This window comes from Argiope bruennichi, chromosome 5 (assembly GCF_947563725.1).
Source record: "Argiope bruennichi chromosome 5, qqArgBrue1.1, whole genome shotgun sequence".
Classification (NCBI taxonomy): domain Eukaryota; kingdom Metazoa; phylum Arthropoda; class Arachnida; order Araneae; family Araneidae; genus Argiope; species Argiope bruennichi.
Genome location: NC_079155.1, coordinates 4,488,773 through 4,508,596, shown reverse-complemented (window position 1 = coordinate 4,508,596; position 19,824 = coordinate 4,488,773). Strand labels below are relative to the sequence as shown.

Here is a 19,824-nt window from a genome sequence, read left to right as displayed (position 1 = left end):
TAGCCCTATGAATATTTTTAAATATATAACTTAAGGAAGGAAACCTGGAAATGAAATTTTGACTTGTAGTCAAAATATTTGACTATAAGTCAGTCTGCTATAATTTTGACTTGTAGTCAAAATTGTAGTAGACATTTTCTTCTAGCTATATAACATCTTTTTGACAATTTTGAATGTACCATTATAATAGCTCATTAATAAGCGGTTGATGGATGATATCAAAAATATATATTTAAAATACAAAAACTAACAATTTAAATAAATAAAAAAATATATATTTTTGGAAATTGATTTGATCTTCGATTCTGTCTTTATATTTTGCATAGTTAATTTTGAGAGATTTATCGCATTATTGCAATTATACTCACCCGAATAGAATTGGTTTTATTTATTAATTCTTTGAACAGAAATTTAAAATTAAATATAAAAACCCCTATGTTTTAAAAAATTCTTATTTTTACGGCGATTCTTCTGAAAATAAACGCTTTTAAAAGTTTTCTTTTGGAGAAGTTCATCTAAATTTATCAAGAAGTTGTAATTAAATGAAGATATAATTGACATTTTTGCACGAAAAACGAAATACGTGCATCTCAGAAAATAGTGTAATCAAATTATAAAATTCTTTGAAATACGGATCAGAAAGCAAATTGTAACTTAGAATATCTAAGGCGTGCATTGATCATCAAATTAATAAATTATGCAAATAATAAAAAAATGCATTTTTATATCTAATACATTTGAATAAAATTATTTAAAGTTCTTTTCAAAAACTGGAAAACTTTTTTTGAATTTTTTTTTTACCAAGAAATTTAAAGAGCTACATTTTAAACACGTGTATACAGATTTCAATTGCAAGCCTGTTAATGAATCTTAGATCTAGTTAAATAGAAATAACTAGGAAAAGATTTATCCTAAAATTTTGAACGTATTTTAACATCAACATAAATTTTGAAATGGAAAAATGAATTGAAGTGGTTTTTTTTTTCAAAACAAAATGTTATAAATTTAGAAAACATTGTTTCATTTGATGTTTTGTTTTGATATTTTTCAGTATGGTTACTAATATAAAAATATTTAGGGATGAGATAAATAAAAGTTTTCAAATAAAACTAGTTTTTTTAAACTAATTTATATATGTTTACATGCACAAAATCTGTGAAATGAAAACAATTCTTGGAAAGATACAATCTATCTCATTTTCCTCTTATTTTAGTGAAGCTAAGCTTTTTCTAAATATAAACGTTTATTTGTGGAAGTAGCAGTATTATTTATTGCTTTTTAAAGCTTTTGTGAAAATTCAAACTATATTATATGAGAAAAATAGATGAAATTTCAAGTATAAACTATCAAATATATTATATGAATAGATTCAAATCATAGTCTCGCAGTGCATTGATAAACATTTGATTCTTTCTAATTATTTGCAAATATGGAGAAAAATTTTCCTGTTTCTATAATGTTTTTATTACTTATTTTCTGTGCATTTAAATTTGAAATAGATGAATTTCTTACAAATAAAATATTTCATCTCTAGTGAATGCAGTGAAGATGAGTCAACATATATATTTATATTGATATTGATAGTAGGATTTCTAATAATAATTTGATACATATAATAAACACTCGTTTTGAAATATCTCATTTAAGTACTAATCAGTATAGATTTGCAAAAAAAAATTAAAAAAGACATTTTAGTAAGTATATCAATAAAAATGCTTTAAAGAAATTATCACTAACATAAAAATATTGTGCAAACTCCATCAAAACACTGATATAAATATAAAATTATTCCATTCTAATATCACGGTGTTTTGATCTTCAATAATTTGAAACTAATATCAAATGGATAAATTAAATAGAAAAATATTTCTCTTCCGCAAACAAGAGATGTTTAAATGAGCTGTTTTGAAAAATGGCTATTTTGAAAATAACCTGGCTTTTTTTTGATAACTGTAAAATAAATGTGTTTTTTTCTGCTTTTTTAAAGGTGGATTCTACTGGACATAATTATAAAAGTTCCACTTTTAAATTCTGATAGTTCAAATTGTGCAATACTTTTTCTGAATTCGTATGGAATTTCTTCCTCGCAAGAAAGTTTTGAAAATGCAATTAAGTAAATTTTATTTTTTATAATTTATTCTTAATTTGAAATAAATAAATTTTAAAATTATATGATGATTACATCATTCAACCATAACATGATGTTAAGCCGCTCTGAACTGCAACATGAATACTTTAAAACTAATTATCTTCTTTCTTTCTTTCTTTTTCCTTTTTTTTTTTTTTTTTGATTATCAGTGTTTACCTTCTATTTCAGTTCAGTAAATAAAATAAAATTTGCTTTGTTAATGTCCTTGGAGCATTATTAAATATAAATAACAAAGTTATAGAAGCACTTTATAGCACATGATTCTTAAAGAAAAACGAATTAACTAAGAAGCTGCAACGTTTCATAACGGCAAAAAGCAATTAAAAAAAATGCGTCTAGCGAGCGCAGATGAAACATCAAGAGTTAACTCATTTCTTTTAATGATCTAATTATGCTGACTACATAGCAATTATCTCTGTCGAATTTAAATCGTAGTTCTTTTTCTTTAAGATTTATATTAATTTCCAGTGATTCAAAAAATAATGTTTTGCATTTTTTGAAACATTTATGTTAGTCTTTAACATCATTTGAAAATAAAATTAAGAAAACTAATGTAAAAATCAAAAAGATTATAACTATTATTTTATTTTATTAGTTTTTTTGAACATGCATAATATTTAATTTTTGTGTTTATTGAAAACATGAAAGAAAATGTATATATTTTTTAAACAATGATTAGTTTTTCACTAATTTCATCAATACAGAAAAATCATGTTAATGGCTTAAAATTAAATTGTAATATTTTCATATAGAAATAACACTTTTAGTCTCTATTGAACTATGCACAAATTGTTAATGCATACATTTTAAAAATGGCGTTACAATTCAAACATCGTTTTTTTTAAATGGCCGTGTAATGGATTTTTTTAAAGGAAATTAAATCGACAAACGAATCCACTTTTAATTCTAATATTTATTAGCATTGATGGAATTTCAGTTTCCCACATAATTTATCTTTAAAAGATCAATAATTTAAGTCATTTAATTTTTGATGCGTCAGGGATAATTAAATGCGTGTTAAAAGATGAAATTACCGCCTTATGTTTTTTGATATATTATTCTCTAAAACAAAATTTGAATGTATGAGGTATGTTCCCTGAATATGAAAACATTTTCATTGTATTTATAGAATCCTTTCTCAAACTTCGGAATCCCTCCCCCGAAAAAAAACCTTTAGTGGAAACAAACATTGAATCATTTTATTTACTTAGCTTTTCCTTCAACACTGACATTAAAAAAAGGTTTTAAATCATATTAAATGCATTCTAAGGTGCTTAATTCTTCAGAAATGTATGCATAAACATTTATTTTGAATAATCTCAAAAGGAAATTTTTTTAACATATATATAAAAAAAGTTTCTTCCACTTGCAATTTCTTTCTTGAAACCTAAAATTTCATGGTTTGAGAATTATGATATTTTTAGTTAAATGGTTCAATTTAGATTTCAGGATATGTTCTAATATCAGAAAAATAAAAATATAGATATTTATTTAATGTCATAAAAAGAAATCCAAGATAACTGCATACGAAAAACTATGCAGATTTTCTCTCCGAATAGCTTTCTGCCAAATGTCTTCCTGTGTCATTTTCATTATAGTCACTGTTACTATCTTTATCGGATTCTGGTCAAAAGAAAAAATCATAGTCATAAATATCGAAAATAAACGAGTCTATAAAATATTTTTTTTTTTACATTGCTCCATGTTTTACTTTCAAGAAGTTAACTACTGCAAAAAAATAAAAATGCATTTCGGTAGTTATTTATTCTATTCAATGTATGATTTTATTGAGAAAGCAATTTGAAATTCTTTTCCAGAATTCTGCAATATGAATAAATTTCAGAAGCCTTACTCCCACAAATATTTTTATTTTCACATTAAATTTAAAATGAATATTAGTAAAAGTGCTGAAAACATTGCTTTATGAATCATTTTTTTTAAATTTAAAACTACAGTTATGTCTTCAACGTATTTATAAAAATGTCAAAATGGCATGGCTTATGATCATTTCAGGAAAATGTAAGAAGAAGATGCATTAGGGAATGCCTTTGTTATTTTCATTAAAGTTAACATTTATTTTAATTGCATAACATCATAATATATGCTTATATCCTTGAAATAAAAGAAATAGTGTTTCAAAGTAATGAGATAGCCTACCGTACTTTCATATTTTAATTAAAGTTAAATTTGGCAATTATTGCGTATATGTACGTCAATAGATATATATGCTGTCTATATATATCTATTGACGTACATATACGCAATAATTGCCAAATTTAACTTTAACCTGTCTTGTAGAAGGATGATGTAATAATTTTGGGGAAGAAATCCTACCTTAAATGAGGCGTCTTACTGACAGGCTACTATATTCAAAATTTATAAACAATCTGTTCTATTCAAATGCACAAACAAGTTAAGACATATGCACAGTCCCTTAGCAGTTAACATATAGATAACGCAAAGCATATACAAATACCTCGGCCATTAAAAGCGTGTTATTACATCTTATATGCTAATTGTCAAGTTCATTTGTACAAAATTTTCATTCCAAACTTATTAAATTCTTTTTTTCTTCTTTTATATGGGATCAATCATATATTTTTACCCCCTTTTTAGTATTATGGTATTATTCCTAATTTAGAACAAGTGAATTATAAATATTACGTAACTAATATTGATTAAAAATTTGAAGCAAAATTATTTGTCCCGATTTTTTATTCATTCAATTGCTGTTTCATTTCATAATATTTTTAATTCGGAGATCCTACTAATGAATTACATAATGCATGTCGACGGTAAAGGAATCATTTTGATTTTCACTCATTTTTTCATTTTGCAGATCTGCAGTTATGCAGCTGAATTGCAATCAATCAATTGTAATTTTAAACACTATTAATTTTCGTTCATATCGAAATCTTAATGTCCCAATCATCACAAATTTTTTGGTGGTGGATCTATTTCTTTTAAGTCAATACTAAATGATATTTATTGCATTTATAATTTCAAAGCCTATTCAGAAAAATTATTTATACAACCTTCACTCGCCGTTTTCTGACAATCATAACAAATCGCCAGAGTAGACTGGTACATTAAATGGGAATCCTCCCACAAAGAAATTATCTCTTGTTCATTGTTTGAAATTTTCAGCTAAGATAAAACATTTACTAAGTAATTTCTAAATATTAATACATAAAGCTGGACAACATCAAACATAGGATCCGATAAATCTGATAACTATATAATCTATAACACTGATTTAATCTTGTAAGAATATTTGTCAAGTAGAAATGCTTTATTGGATATTTCCCAGACTTTTATTTCTCAGAGTTCAAATTCTAGACTTTTTAGACAAACAATTCTAATTTCAAAGAAAGACAATTCGAATATCTATTTAATATTCGCATGAACTACAAATAAGACCTGCTAATAAAACTGTAAATTAAGCTTTTTATTTTCGCTTATTACTTCAATTTTCAGGTTAATAAAAAAAAGAAAAAAGAAACAGATTTGAATACACTATTTTCACCTTCCTATTAATAAGAGTATTGAGTGATTACCGGCAAATATATTTTTAAAATGAAAATGAGTGTTTTCAATGAGTTGCCTAATTTTAAAGAGGTTTCGGATCACGTCACAGGAATGAAGTCCTGCATTCGAAATCTTAATAATTGCAGGTTTTAAACTTAATTTTAAGGTAACAATGTACTTTATATTTAAATACTAATGTAATTTGTAATATATATATATATATATATATATATATATATATATATATATATATATATATATATATATATATATATATATATATATATATATATATATATATATATATATATATATATATATATATATATATATATATATATATATATATATATATATATATATATATATATATATATATATATATATATTTGGGACATTGAAGATGCTGAATACTTGAGTAAATAAATGCACACTTGCAATAAAAAAAATTAAGATTAGGAATAAATTAAATCTAAAATATGTGACAGCTTTTTGTTTAGATTTGAATTTTTTTAAAAAAAATTTAGATTACTTTGATACAAGAACTTATATTTTCTATAGACATTTGTAATGCTCTACATGAGTTATTTATAAAATGTAGACATCTTGTTACATCGTTTGATTCATTTTTAACAGAAAAGCTAAAAAGTAGGTCCAATTCTTCCGCATTATGAAGAAATAAAAATTTTTGATACTGAAATATTTTTAAAGTTCTTCGATTCCTTTTGACATCTTTGATTCAGTAAGATTCCTGTTTGCTCAATTTGATTGCATGCATATATATCGTATATACGAGTCTACTGATCTTTTCATGGAATCGAATTTCGAATTTCCAAGCATTTAGGTTCCCTTTTCAAGATTCTACCATAGTCCCATAGTGCCATAGTGCCACAATGAAGAAGAAATAGAAACTAAACTTTAATAGCAATGTTATTGTATACAAATAGGATCATCAAATCTTTACATCTAAAGAGAAGCAGGTCTCAAAATAAAAGTCTATAAAAACAAATTGTTCATTATATTGAACAATTGATCTGTTAATTTGAATAATTATTTCGTTTGTCCTACCTCCAGTAGTTAAGGAAATTTAGTTAAATGAAAAATTTTGTCCCACTTGATTTCTTCCCTTTTTCAGCTGAATGTCTCATAAATGCGGAAAGTGTATATATATATATATATATATATATATATATATATATATATATATATATATATATATATATATATATATATATATATATATATATATATATATATATATATATATATATATATATATATATATATTCATTTTTTTTCCTGATTTGTTTTGAATATATGATTAAAGAAGTTTTCTTTAGGAAATATTTATCACTGAGAAGTATTTTAAAGTTTCACATACTTCGCCATAGGATATAAAAAAATTTAACATTTGAGAAATTTCTAATTTCTTATAAAAATTTATTTTTATCATTTCATTAGCAAGTAATTTCAAGTAATTTTATTTTTTATCAATTTACTTAACAAATTAACTTAATGATACCGAAATTGAGTCTACCTTATTTATATAATTTGTTCTCAAAATTGGCAACTCATTTTCGTTCTTATTTAACACTCATGATTATAATCATGCAGAGAATCAGTTCAGAGAATATATTTCTTGGCATACCTTTTAAACACCATATGTTTAACCATTATTTAATAAGGATAAAAAAAGGAACTTCCTTAATTTTCTGATTTTTTACTAGTTTTTGTTTTAAATCGATAGGATTTCATCAAATAAAATAATTTTAAGAATATATAATATGTCAAAGAAATTGTAAAGACAAGCTTTTGAAATGACTTTATGAGTTAATATTCGCACCTTTTCGAAACAGGAAATATTAAAAACATTTGAATTCATACAATATCCAACAACTTAATTCTTCTGTTATTTTCCGAATGTTAAAAATGTCAGGCAATTTTAATGGATTATAAAATGACCATGAAAGAAGAATAATGGTTTTAATGCGCAGGCTTATTTGTATAAATTTTGATATTTTGCATTTATTGTTATTTATAGAAATATAATATGTACGCCAAACTTCTGAATACCTTATACATCGTATTTCAAGCATCGCGTATTAAAAGCATTCCTTTTTCAATGAAAAAAATGTAACAAATTTCTACGAATATAATTGGGACATCAATTTTGAATGACGGTGAATTGCACTTTATTTTTTTGGAAACTAAAGTTATGAGTACAATGTATAAGAAAAAAAAAAGTGAAAAGTGAAATTTATATATAACCCCTTTTGCACTTATTGAACTGAAAGACCTGACTTTTCCCCCAGAAAAATGTTGGATAAAACTGCAACGCTTACAGCTTTAAATCGCTAGTATCGCACTTCGGGAATATATGCAGACGGCATACATTTTTGCACTTTCAGTTTTTATATTTATGATTCTCGCCTTTGATATAAAAATGTAGGAGGTAACTTTCCTATCTGCGGCTGAATAAATTAGCTGGCACTGACACCATTTCTATCTATCTTGTATTTTGTATTTTTATGGATTTTTCTGTAAATATACAAGAAACATTCGGTAAAACCTGAGTTGTATGCAAATCATTTCGCCTTAGCTGACTTGATGAAGAATGATTTTAAAACCTATATAGCATATGTGGTATTTTTGGAAATTTCTCACCATATATTTTCATGATAGCTCACGATATTTTTTTTGATCTTTGATATTTCAGAAAATCTTATATAGCTATATCAATATTTTACGTTTTATTCTGATGCATTAAAGGATAAGGGTTTTCATTCATATAATATATTGAAAACTCTTTCGTAAATTCTGTCAATTTAGCACTGTAAATAATGAAGAGATTTTTAAATAATCTCGATTACCAATTAAATTAAATATTTATCTTTCAAAATAAATGTTTGCAATAAATAAAATATCCATTTTTTAACTAAAAAATTAAGTTATGTTTTTTAACTCAAAACAAACTTACTCTAGTTTGTTGTAATCCTTTTCCACTTTAACGAAATCGGTAGCAGATAGAGTAACGCGCTGATCATTGTATAATATTGGTAATTTATAGGAGTTATTTGGAATTTTACCTTATATTTTTAGCGTGGTTCTGCTGAAATCAGCTTATGACTTCGAGTCATGAGCGGCATTCTAATGGTTGCGAGGAACAAATAAAAATCCTTCCATGACATATCAGAGGCGGAAAATATTGTGAAAAAGACTATTCTTAGTTGTCTCTCCGATATACAGTGATCATAAATTAAATGGTTTTCTCCCACTATTCAATATAAAAGTATCAGATTCGTATGCCTCTACCATGATGAAACATTATCAATCTCATTATTAATATAATGAAAAAAAAATCGACAAACATCTGTAGACGGCTTCGACATTTCAACCCATTCTTTTTGTGATTATGAAAAGATAAATCCTCCTTCTCTTTCATGTCTACGGTGGTCTGATGGTAAGGTCTCGGAACCGGATGTTTTCACGTTCGAGAGCCGATTCTACTGAAGAACCGTCGTGTAAGCGGGTCTGATGCACGTTAAATCAGTCGGGACCAGACGCCCTCCCACTGGTGTGATGCGGAAGTTTGGAGAAGTCGTGCCAGTTCAGGTGTCGTCCTCGTCATCTGATCGAGATTCAAAATCACGAGTTTCGTCCCCAAAATAGCCCTAATATTGCTTTAAAACGGGACGTTAATATGCCTAAAACTAAAACTTTCATTTCTATAATCCTACTGTACTCAAAATCCTTAAAATGCAAATTATTCCTTCGAAGTATTCAGTATTCTTTTGCTCTGTTTGTGAGTTGGTAGATTTTTTTTCTTTTTTTTTTTTTTTGTGGTTTGGGAAAATAAAGAGAATACTTCGTTTTTCCTTCCAAATATATAATAATAAAAAATATCACAGTTTTCTCAATACTGTTTTTTGTTCACTTCAAAGCATGTCGCATGATTTAAAGCCAATAATCATCCTGTTTCTTAAAAGGATACACTTTTATGGGTTATCCACCGACGTTATACCAGAGGTAATCTATGGTGCATTCATCACAGGACAAATTTTTTATGGAATTGACAAACAGTGGAAAATCTAGTATCATTTGTAGAGTTTTCAAGATTTCTTTTTTTCTTCGAGAAGTTTTTGATGCTATTTTTAATTTAAAACTTTATTTGCAACGTAAAAAATAATAGAAAACTTTTTCGCAAGAAAACATATTTAAGCAACCTTGTAAGGGATTGATAATACTCTATACCGTTTTTCGCTCTATGCTTAAGTCAGATATAATTCCAGAAAGAATTATGTCTGAATTATTAGAATCACAATTTGAATTTAACAAACTTACAAAAATGAAAGTTTAATTTTTTTTTTAATCAAAATACATTAAAATATTTGCTAATTTAAAATTATCTGATTTTGTCAAAATAAAATTTTACAACTAGTTTAAGTGATAGTTATTGCACAAAACAAAATTCAAAGTAATCAATATGATTAAAATTTCAACTGATTTTCTATGGAGATTTATTGATACCATTTCCAAATTGTGATATTAATTATTTTAAAAATTTAAATATCGAAGATTCTTGGGAACAAATATATTCGGTATTTAAAAATACATTCATAATATCAATAAACTTTCATTCATTTTAAAATGAGGTATTTTTCAAACATTTAATTAAACATATATTTACTTTCACAGTAAGTGTAGAAATGAGGCGACATTTTAAGAGGATGTACAATGAACGATTATTATGCATTGTTGACATTTCCATGGAATGTTGAATACCAATTCGATATTATATTTTTAGATTGGGAAAAATCTTTTGAAATTCATTTATTTTAGGGAAACGTAAAAATCAGATATATCTAAACTGTTTCCCGTGTATAAATTTATTCCGATTATATTAATTATATTCCTGTGCATTCAAGTTATTAACCGAGTCTCATTCCATTATCTCATTAGCAATTCTTGTGCTTTGCATCATGATTAATATAGAGTTCGGACGTTCCTTTCATTCACGACTTGAAACTATATTTATTAAATATTTACACAGGCCTGGTACTCGTAAGTCCTATTGAATAATATTTTTCCTAACCAAGTAGGAGGGCTCTCTGTGCATAACAATGATTCGATATTTACGCTTGAAAGTTATTGTCTAATATTTGTTGTTCAAATGCAGTTATGTATGCAAATGAGTGCATATTTGTATTTTCAATTTGACCTTTCATAATTACTAGTATTTAAAATAAATGTAATTATGAAAAAAAAATCCTCTTTCATTTTGCTTAGACATAGTGGGTTGAATGTAAAAGAGGCTTATTGTCAAAAGTTCCGGTACCTAATCACTTCTGAATAATGTTTAGTCATGAAAAATAAATAATTTCGTAGTCATAAAATAAAAATAAATGTCTTCGTCAATCAATGCATTTATAGTTATTATATAGAATCTTCTTATGGTACCAAATACATTTAAAAGAAACTCAGTCTTATTACAAATACCATCCAGTCATTCAAGTGCAACAATTAGAATTTCATTACCAGTTTTATCTTTGTTTTTTTTACATCAGAAATCGTGTAGGAAAATTTAATGGATTTCAGAATCTTCCATGACAGCGAAAATATTTTAAAAAACTCTAAGAGGCACTGTTTACAATCAAATCGTGCAGTGTGCCCTATTTTCACCTTGTTGACAAGAAAGCCCCTGTTCAAAATCTTCCATACAAACTTATATAGTTACAAATTTCCATGCCAGGTGATTTCTGTCGATTGTGGATAATAATTAACTCTACTTGTCATCTCTTATTTGATGTACAGTGTTACAAGTTTCCGACTACATTGTTTTGAAAATTTAACTGAAAGACATTTATGGCAGAATGAATGTATCGCACATTGTGTAATGAATACAAATTTTGCTTTCTAATTCATAATACGCATCCTGCTTTGAATTATACGAATACCATTTCAAAATTCGGTATCAAAATGAACTGTAATACATCTACATAACAACAGTTGAGTAAGAAACATTCTTATTTGTACGTTATAATTCCTGAATCATTTTATTTATCATTATTTTTCTTCAATATTTATAAGGTAAAAAGGTATATTTATAGGGTAAGTCTTTTTTTATGGAAATAATATGAATGTTTGCTAATATTACCTTTATGGGCACATATTATATCTTATAAAAGCTTTTAAAATCCCACATGAAATGAAAATATAAAGTAATTTTTTAAAATTTATTTCACACATTTCTTTTCGATAATTTATCAAATATTTGTATTAACATAAAGCTATTAAATAAGCTATAAATAACTATTTTCAAATTGCTCATAAAGCTATTTGAAAATAGTTCTTTAATAAACCTTGCTAAATCTTTATTAAAATGATCAATAGCACCTAGATCGATTAATGGATGATGTTTTAGCGTCGGTTCATCATCATAAAGTAAATGCTTGCATCCGTTTTTGATTAGCTATAAACACTTACCGATGCACGTTCCATTTTGAATATTGAATCAAACATTCTTACTTTCATATGGAGCGTAATTTTCAGCATGGATGGATTGGCTATGGTCGTAATTTCATTACGATTCATATCAAAATAGTTTCACTTTAGATTTAAAGCGCTACTTTTATTTCACGCACACACACAAAAGATATCGTTTTAAATCAAGTTAAAAGCATCCATATACTAAAATACAGATTATTTCACTTGGCTTATTTCATATTTATGTTGGTGACTTTTTGAGTTACTTTCTGAAGTACAACAGATCTTAACTGTTGCATAATTATGCATTTTCGACTGCAATGCATATTTTAATGTGTTCAAAATTATGAATCATTTCATTAATTAAATGCAGATTCCATATTATAATCGTCTTCTGTGACAAATTTCCGAAGAAATTATTTTAAGATAATTGAACATTTAAAATTACTTTCAACTTTTTAACATACCCTTTAATAATGCACTACAAATTTATACTTCAATATATGAAAACAATTAAATGAAAATATCGTTTTTTTTATCCAACCTAAATATGTGCGTTTTTAGAAATTGACTTTCGAATGATTCGAATCGAATTTCAGCAGTTTTATACTAATTTTTCTTTTCATATTAATCCAGGTGTCGTGGATTCGGAGAACAGATTTTCATGTACTCACCGTAGGGATGGAAACTTACACTAGTGATGAACGTTTTGAAGCCCTCCACCTGCAGAAGAGCAATGATTGGACTCTTCAAATCAAGTACACGCAGCTGAGAGACTCAGGAACTTATGAATGTCAAGTCAGCTCGGATCCTAAAATCAGTTTCTTTGTAAACCTCACCATTGTAGGTAAGGAAAAAAAAAAACTGTAATATGATTCCATTCGTATCATATTCAAAACATATTGATTTAACATGTCATATTGATATGATGTATATTTAATGTAAAATACCTGCGATATTTTTTGTAAAGTATTAAAGCGCAATTAGTCTCTAAATTTCAAATTTGAATACAAAAGTAGAAATGAACTAAAGAATGCTTTTTTGGACGGATTGTCAAACGAATGGTAAATGAGATATGTATATGGAAGCATGCATTAAAATCCATTCTTCCCAGAGTTTGTTGGAGCAGAAAGTGATATATGCGGTTTACATTTTCGGAAAAAATGTAGCTACATTCTGACAATTTAAGAGAATATGAAATAGCTGTATTTTTACAGGGAGATTTTACTCTTTAAGATATGGAACTAAACTTATTTGCATTTGCAAACGTTTTGGGTTCATATTCTTAGTTTTAGTTATTCCTTTACATCCGAAAGGTTCACGAAATTTCGGCTCTAATAAATAGTTCCAATATTTGAAATATATCTACTTTTTCTGAACTTTTTCAGAAATACATAAAAAATATAATTTTTATGACAAAAATAGATAAAAAGGTGAAGGTAAAAGATAAATTATTCTAATTATTAAAAAACGAGAGAATTAATGTAAAATATATTTATTTTTCATATTATATGTAAAAATATAAAAATAAAAGAAACCAGTTGCTCTTTAACAAACATCGGATTTAAAGGGTTAACATTTTAATAAAGAATATAAACTTACTTTTCTGGTTAGGCTCAGCGCAAAGTCATTTGGAATTACGTTATCATGCAGCAATATTATCCATATTTTATTGCTGGATAGAAATGTTTCCTGCCTAACAAAGAAAATTTAAAAAAAAATCTGTTCAATGATTGCTTTATTTTTCAACGTGGTCTTGACATACACTTGCTCCAGCGGTGAAGCAATGCCTGGATCCCCTCACCTTAAGAGCTTTTTTCTAAGGTCTCAAAGTAGGTATTCGTCGCTGAAATGACTTCGATATCAGAACAGAATTTCCTTCCAGCCGGAAATTTTTCAGTTGGGAAAGAGGTTGTATCCAAAGGGGCCATATCTGGAGAATAGAGTGCATGAGAAAGAATTTCAAACTTCATTTCATGAAGTTTTGGCATCACAATGACAGCCTCGTGGAAGGCAGCATTGTCCTAGTGAAGCACGACTTTCTTCTTGGCCAAAGCTGATCATTTTTTTCTTTGATTTTGGAATGCAATTTATCCAAAATATTCGCATAATATTCAGCATTAAAGGTCCTGCCTTTTTCTAAATAATGCTATTATAAAACGTCCGTAACGTCCCAAAACACCTGCCATAACCTTTCCAGCAGATGGAGCACTTATTTGCTTGTTTCAGTGTTGATTCGTTCTTTGCTGTCCACTGTTTTAATTGCTGTTTGGCCTCTGGAGTATAGGATAGATACATGTCTCATTCACAAACGAAAACGCCGCAAAAAATCAGTTGGGTTTGAATTGTATAGCTCCGATACCGTCTTACGCTGCAGTGTTTGATCCAGTCGCAACCATCTTGCTGATAACTTTCTCGTACTCAAAATATCGACTAAAATATGATTTGTTCGTTTTTTAGGTCAACAGACTCAGCAACCTCTGTCAATTTCAATCGATAATCATTCATAAAATTTTTGGGAACGTTTCTAACGATTTACTCTGTAGTGACTGATTTTGGTCTTCCAGAACACTCCGCCTCCAGAGTGCATGTACGACTACGTTTAAAGTCCGCAACCCGTGTTTTAATCATTGTAACTGACGGAGCAGACTCTTCCAGTGCAGTATCTAGCTTAGTTTTAATATTTGTTGATGATAAGCCTTTTATAAAAATATATTTCTATCAAAAACAGCAACGTACAAAAATAACCAAACACAAATATTTTAAAATATGCAAGAAGTACTAAACAAAGACAGGCCTTTGAAGTGCCTTAGTCAAAGTAATTACGGAAGCGCCACATCTAGGTCAGGCAGGAAACTTTTCATCCCATCCTCGTAATCTATCAAAATGAGCGAAATAACTTCTAAAACAGAAAAAGAGCAAATACAATGCTACTAAATACAAATACAATATGAAGAAATAAAATGCAATACTAATAAATTCAAATAAAATACAGTGGGTCAAGTGTTAGCTATTTTTTAAATATAATTATTTTTTAAACATCGATATAAATAAAGAAATATATATGTTACGGCCAAAGCCCGAAATCGGCCAGATCGCGAATTGGCCGGCCAATTCGCGATCTGGCCAACGTTGCTGTAAACTTATCGGCCAATGTCCGATCTTTTCTTGATTTCGGGCTTTGGCCGGCCAATTCGCGAAATGGCTGGGGACGATTGGCCAAAGCAGAAAGAAAGGAATCAAGAGCACATTGTTTTACACCCTGTTAAAAATGAAGTATTTAAAAATGAGTACTTCTGTGTACTGTTTTTTTTTTTTTTTTAAGTACAATTGTTTCAGAAACGAGTTCAAATATAAGTGACACCTCTGAGTTAAAAATAAGCTTGTAATATATAAAAATATGATCTCGTGTTATTCTGTTCTCATATTAAAGCCATAATAGAAATTATTCAGTGAACGTATATACTTTAACAACGTGATAGCTTGAAGATTAGATTTGTGCCCTTCAAAATGAAAACATTATATCTTGAGCAAAGGCGTTGCGTATCGTGTATGAATACAAAGGCAAATTGAGTGTTCAGTTTTCAATTACCTTCAGTTTTCAATTTCAATGTCGGGAAACCCTGCAGAGGATTAGCGTATCTTCATTGAGACACTTGGTGAAGTGGTCTAAAATCGCCAGTTTTTATAGAAGAGTGATATTGAAATTTCATAAATCAGTCAGTTTTAGTGATTGATTTAGTTGGTTGGAGTTCAACAATTTTTATTAAAAATATTGGTGTCTCAAGAATATTTTGTTAAATATGATTCAAAGGGTAGAGGACCTATGTAAAAATTTAAAATTCCTGATTCATCGGAGCATTTATTGACTAAAGTTATATTAAATATAATTATTTAGTCAATTTAGACCATTTTGTTAACAAATGTATGACCCAAATTAGCTGATGGTAGCTGATTAGAATGATTATCCTAAGTATATTAAACTATGTTTGCTTTAAATTAAACTGTTTTATTGAATTAATAATATAGGTGTTGTCAAAGCTCATAGAAAACTTTTCCTCCTTTCACTTTTCAGAAAATATCTTATTTCATTTTTTTTTTTTTTCATTTTATACATACACCTGCAAAAAATTACAATTTTGTTTATTAAATGTGCAATAATAGTTGATTTATTTTTTAATTTAAACTTCTATCAATGTGATGGCAACACGTTGATAAAAGCTATTTTTTTAATTTGACGTGCTCGTGCAGATTAAATTTTAGACTAATATAATCTAAGCATAATTTATAAATTAAGTTTTAAGCTTTAATTTAAAAAAGCTTTAATTTGATGCAAAAATCGATTTTGTGTTGTAATATTTTCTGGTTATAGCGACAAATCGCCGAAATTACGCTTAATTTTTAATTAAAATTCTAATTAAAAATTTTAAAAATTCGCTCCACGGTGCATATTTTCGACCTCCAAGGTATATATATGACAAATTTGATAACTGTTTGTCAAACGGTTTGGAATGTAGAGCGCCAACACACACACACACACACACACACACACACACACACACACACACACACACACACACACACACACACACACACACACACACACACACACATACGAGCACACAAACATATATTGAGCTTTATTTATAAGTATAGATTATCACATCGGGCTTTGGCCAAGGATTCCCGGCCACTTCGCGAAATGGCCAGCCAATGTAGAAAATACAACATTAATTGCAAGTATTTCGGACTTTGGCCAAACCTCTTGGCCAGTTCGCGAATTGGCCGGCCAATTCGCGAACTGGCCGTATTTCGGGCTTTGGCCGTAACATATACATTACAAATATAATTTATTGGGATACAATTTTGAGGCAAAAAGAAGAAAAAAATCCGTCAAATTCAAATCACATTCAGTCAATGACATCCCCCCCCCCAAAAAAAAGAACTAATTTATATTCTGATATTAGATGAAAAAATCAAAATACACTGTAACAACAAAAAAGCGTTTTTGAGGGCAAATTAAAATCGAAACATCGTGGGCATAACAATGATGATAAAAAAAATGATTAGAATGATAAGAAAAGTTATTGTTACCACTGTTTATTGAAGTAGCTTTCATGAACACCATTGGAAAATTTCCAACTACGGGAAATGATTATTTAGCTTGAAAATATTAGGATTTTTTTTAAATTTTAAATTTAAACAAGCATTTACGAGAAGTTTGCTTGATAAAATCTGCTAAACACATTAAATTTGTCAATGACCAAATAATATTCCTTTCCTTTGCTTCAGGAACTAAAATTTTAATTGGTAATCACCATAAATTTTTGATATGTAGGTCAAAAATTTAGAGATAAGATTGCGGATTCAAGCTCACGTACTATCAGCATTTTTAATGAAAGTATCAAGTTAATCCATAAATAATCCACATATGGCTTCGAAATGGAACCCTAACATATCTAAAAAGGATAATGTTTGTACTTGGGTGAATTTATCAATTCTATATCATTTCGACATTATAATTCTTTATGACATTAATCCTACTGGATATTGTGTAAAGTTGAGTTCGTTGGCCTCTTTTTTTGCCATTTAAATTCTTAGGCTGAAAACACAGTTAACTGCATTATTGTTTGTTACAGGAAATTACTAGTGTAATAATTAATTTCTTAAAATATAATAAAGTTAATAGAAATGCTATTCAAAAATAACTTTAACTAAAATATTTTTAAATGTAAAAATATACTAGAAATGCATGAATTCTTGAAAAAAAACATTTTACATGTTTAGAAAACTTGGAACATTTATACATATTCGATTTTCGAAATGTTTCCTATTCCTTGCAATGCATTATTTTCTATTTTTATGCACATATTTTATATTCAATATGTATTTCTTTCCTCAATTTTGCTATATATGTTCTTGAAATTCAAAGTATTTTCAAGATGGATAATGGTTTCATTTCACAAAAGTTTTAGATTTGCACAGACTTTCTATATATATAAACACGTAAGCATATGCCATTTGCATGCGACATAAATAAGTAGGACAAACTCTTGTTCGAGTAATATGTATTGCTCTGTTTATTTTCGATTTTTTGAATAATGTTATAGCTAATGTATGAAAAACAATATATTATAGAAGATGATCATTTATTACAAAATATTATTTAAAATTTTATGAAATAACTGCTATATCATGTTTAATTAACTATGAAATAATTATATATTCTGTAAAATAATGAGGATTATGTTAATAGGTGGTATAACTGGTAAGGCTGTGAAAAACTCATTATACGATAACATATATATTTTCTTAATCTCATAAGATGATATATTTCCTTCAATATTTGGCGATTTGAAATTGAAATATAAAAACAACCAAAATAATTTAATACTATTACCTATTATCGATGTCTAAATGTTGATAATGAAATCAATTCCACAAATGCTAACGCACTATTGGTATTTATTAGCATAAAGACAACTGTTCTTGTTAATTACATTACCAGACGAACATATAAGTGACACGGTAATCATGGCTTCTAAGATTAACCGATTCGTTAGATATTACACTTGATGATCAGTCTCCAATTGTTAAAAAGTCAAAAATGTAATTTGATCGAACATTTATTTGAATTTTAAATAATATATTATGCATTAGTTTATTAACTATAGTTACTCTGTTCAAAATTTGGAAAGGGTTATGACTTACGGGTTCAAAACCGAAACCTCTGTAATCAGTATGTTTACGTAGAAAGTTGCAATTATAATCCTCTTAAGAAATCGGCAAGTTTGACTGAAAGAAGTAAATTAAAGTTTGTTATATCTTTTTAAATTAATGTAACTATATAATAAATTGAAAGACTGGTTTTATTTTAAATATTGAAAATGATTCTGGGAAAAGAAAAAAAAATAATCATCTGGCAATTTCCTTACCCATTTACATACATTTTATGAAATTAGTTAAAGAAGTTCCATTGAACTGATTTTCTGAAATTGGTCTGATTTTAGCAGCCGTGTAGAATGTAAAGCGTAATCTTCAAGATAATGTTTTAAAACAAGCTATATAAATTGCTAAACTTTCAGACCAATATTTGTAATCTAGAACACTGCATACTTTTCTTTCTCATCATCATCTGCTGGTTCGACTTATCTTACTTTAAATACTTTAGTTTAAAAAAAATCATTAATCATTTCAGTCTCAATTAAAAATTTTTATGCGTTTGGCAATATTGTTTTAAACATAATGAAATAAATTTATCTTCAAAACTATGGTAGAAATGCAGTTTTAGTCACTTGAACGCCTTCAGGAAACCATCAACTTCCATTGTTATATATTTAATCCTTCATTAAAAAATTTTACTATTTATATTTAAGTCAACATATAATGTGTTTTGTATTATTTGCTGATTATATAAATTAAATGTAAATGAAAATATAATTTAACTAACATTAATAATATGTGGGTAATGTACACATAGCATTTATATTTTTCATGAATTAAAATATAAAATGTATTGATTCATTAACGAATTTTGTTATTGAAAAATTTTCGATGCGAGTGTGCCTGATTCGCCTAAAAATTGTGACGCGTTTTAAGATACATTTAAAAATACATTTCATTATCTAATATTATATTTATTGCACACCAAAGAAAAAGAGTTG

General features: G+C 27.4%; 1 protein-coding gene across 1 annotated transcript in view; it reads left to right on the top strand.

Moving 5' to 3' along the window:
* The window catches only part of LOC129968936 (zwei Ig domain protein zig-8-like), a 419,141-nt gene that overhangs the window by 274,543 nt on the left and 124,774 nt on the right, over window positions 1-19,824 (top strand). Inside the window, exon 3 of the mRNA XM_056083298.1 lies at window positions 12,797-13,007. Coding sequence (XP_055939273.1) covers window positions 12,797-13,007 — 211 coding nt within the window. The remainder of the gene's footprint in view (window positions 1-12,796; window positions 13,008-19,824) is intronic.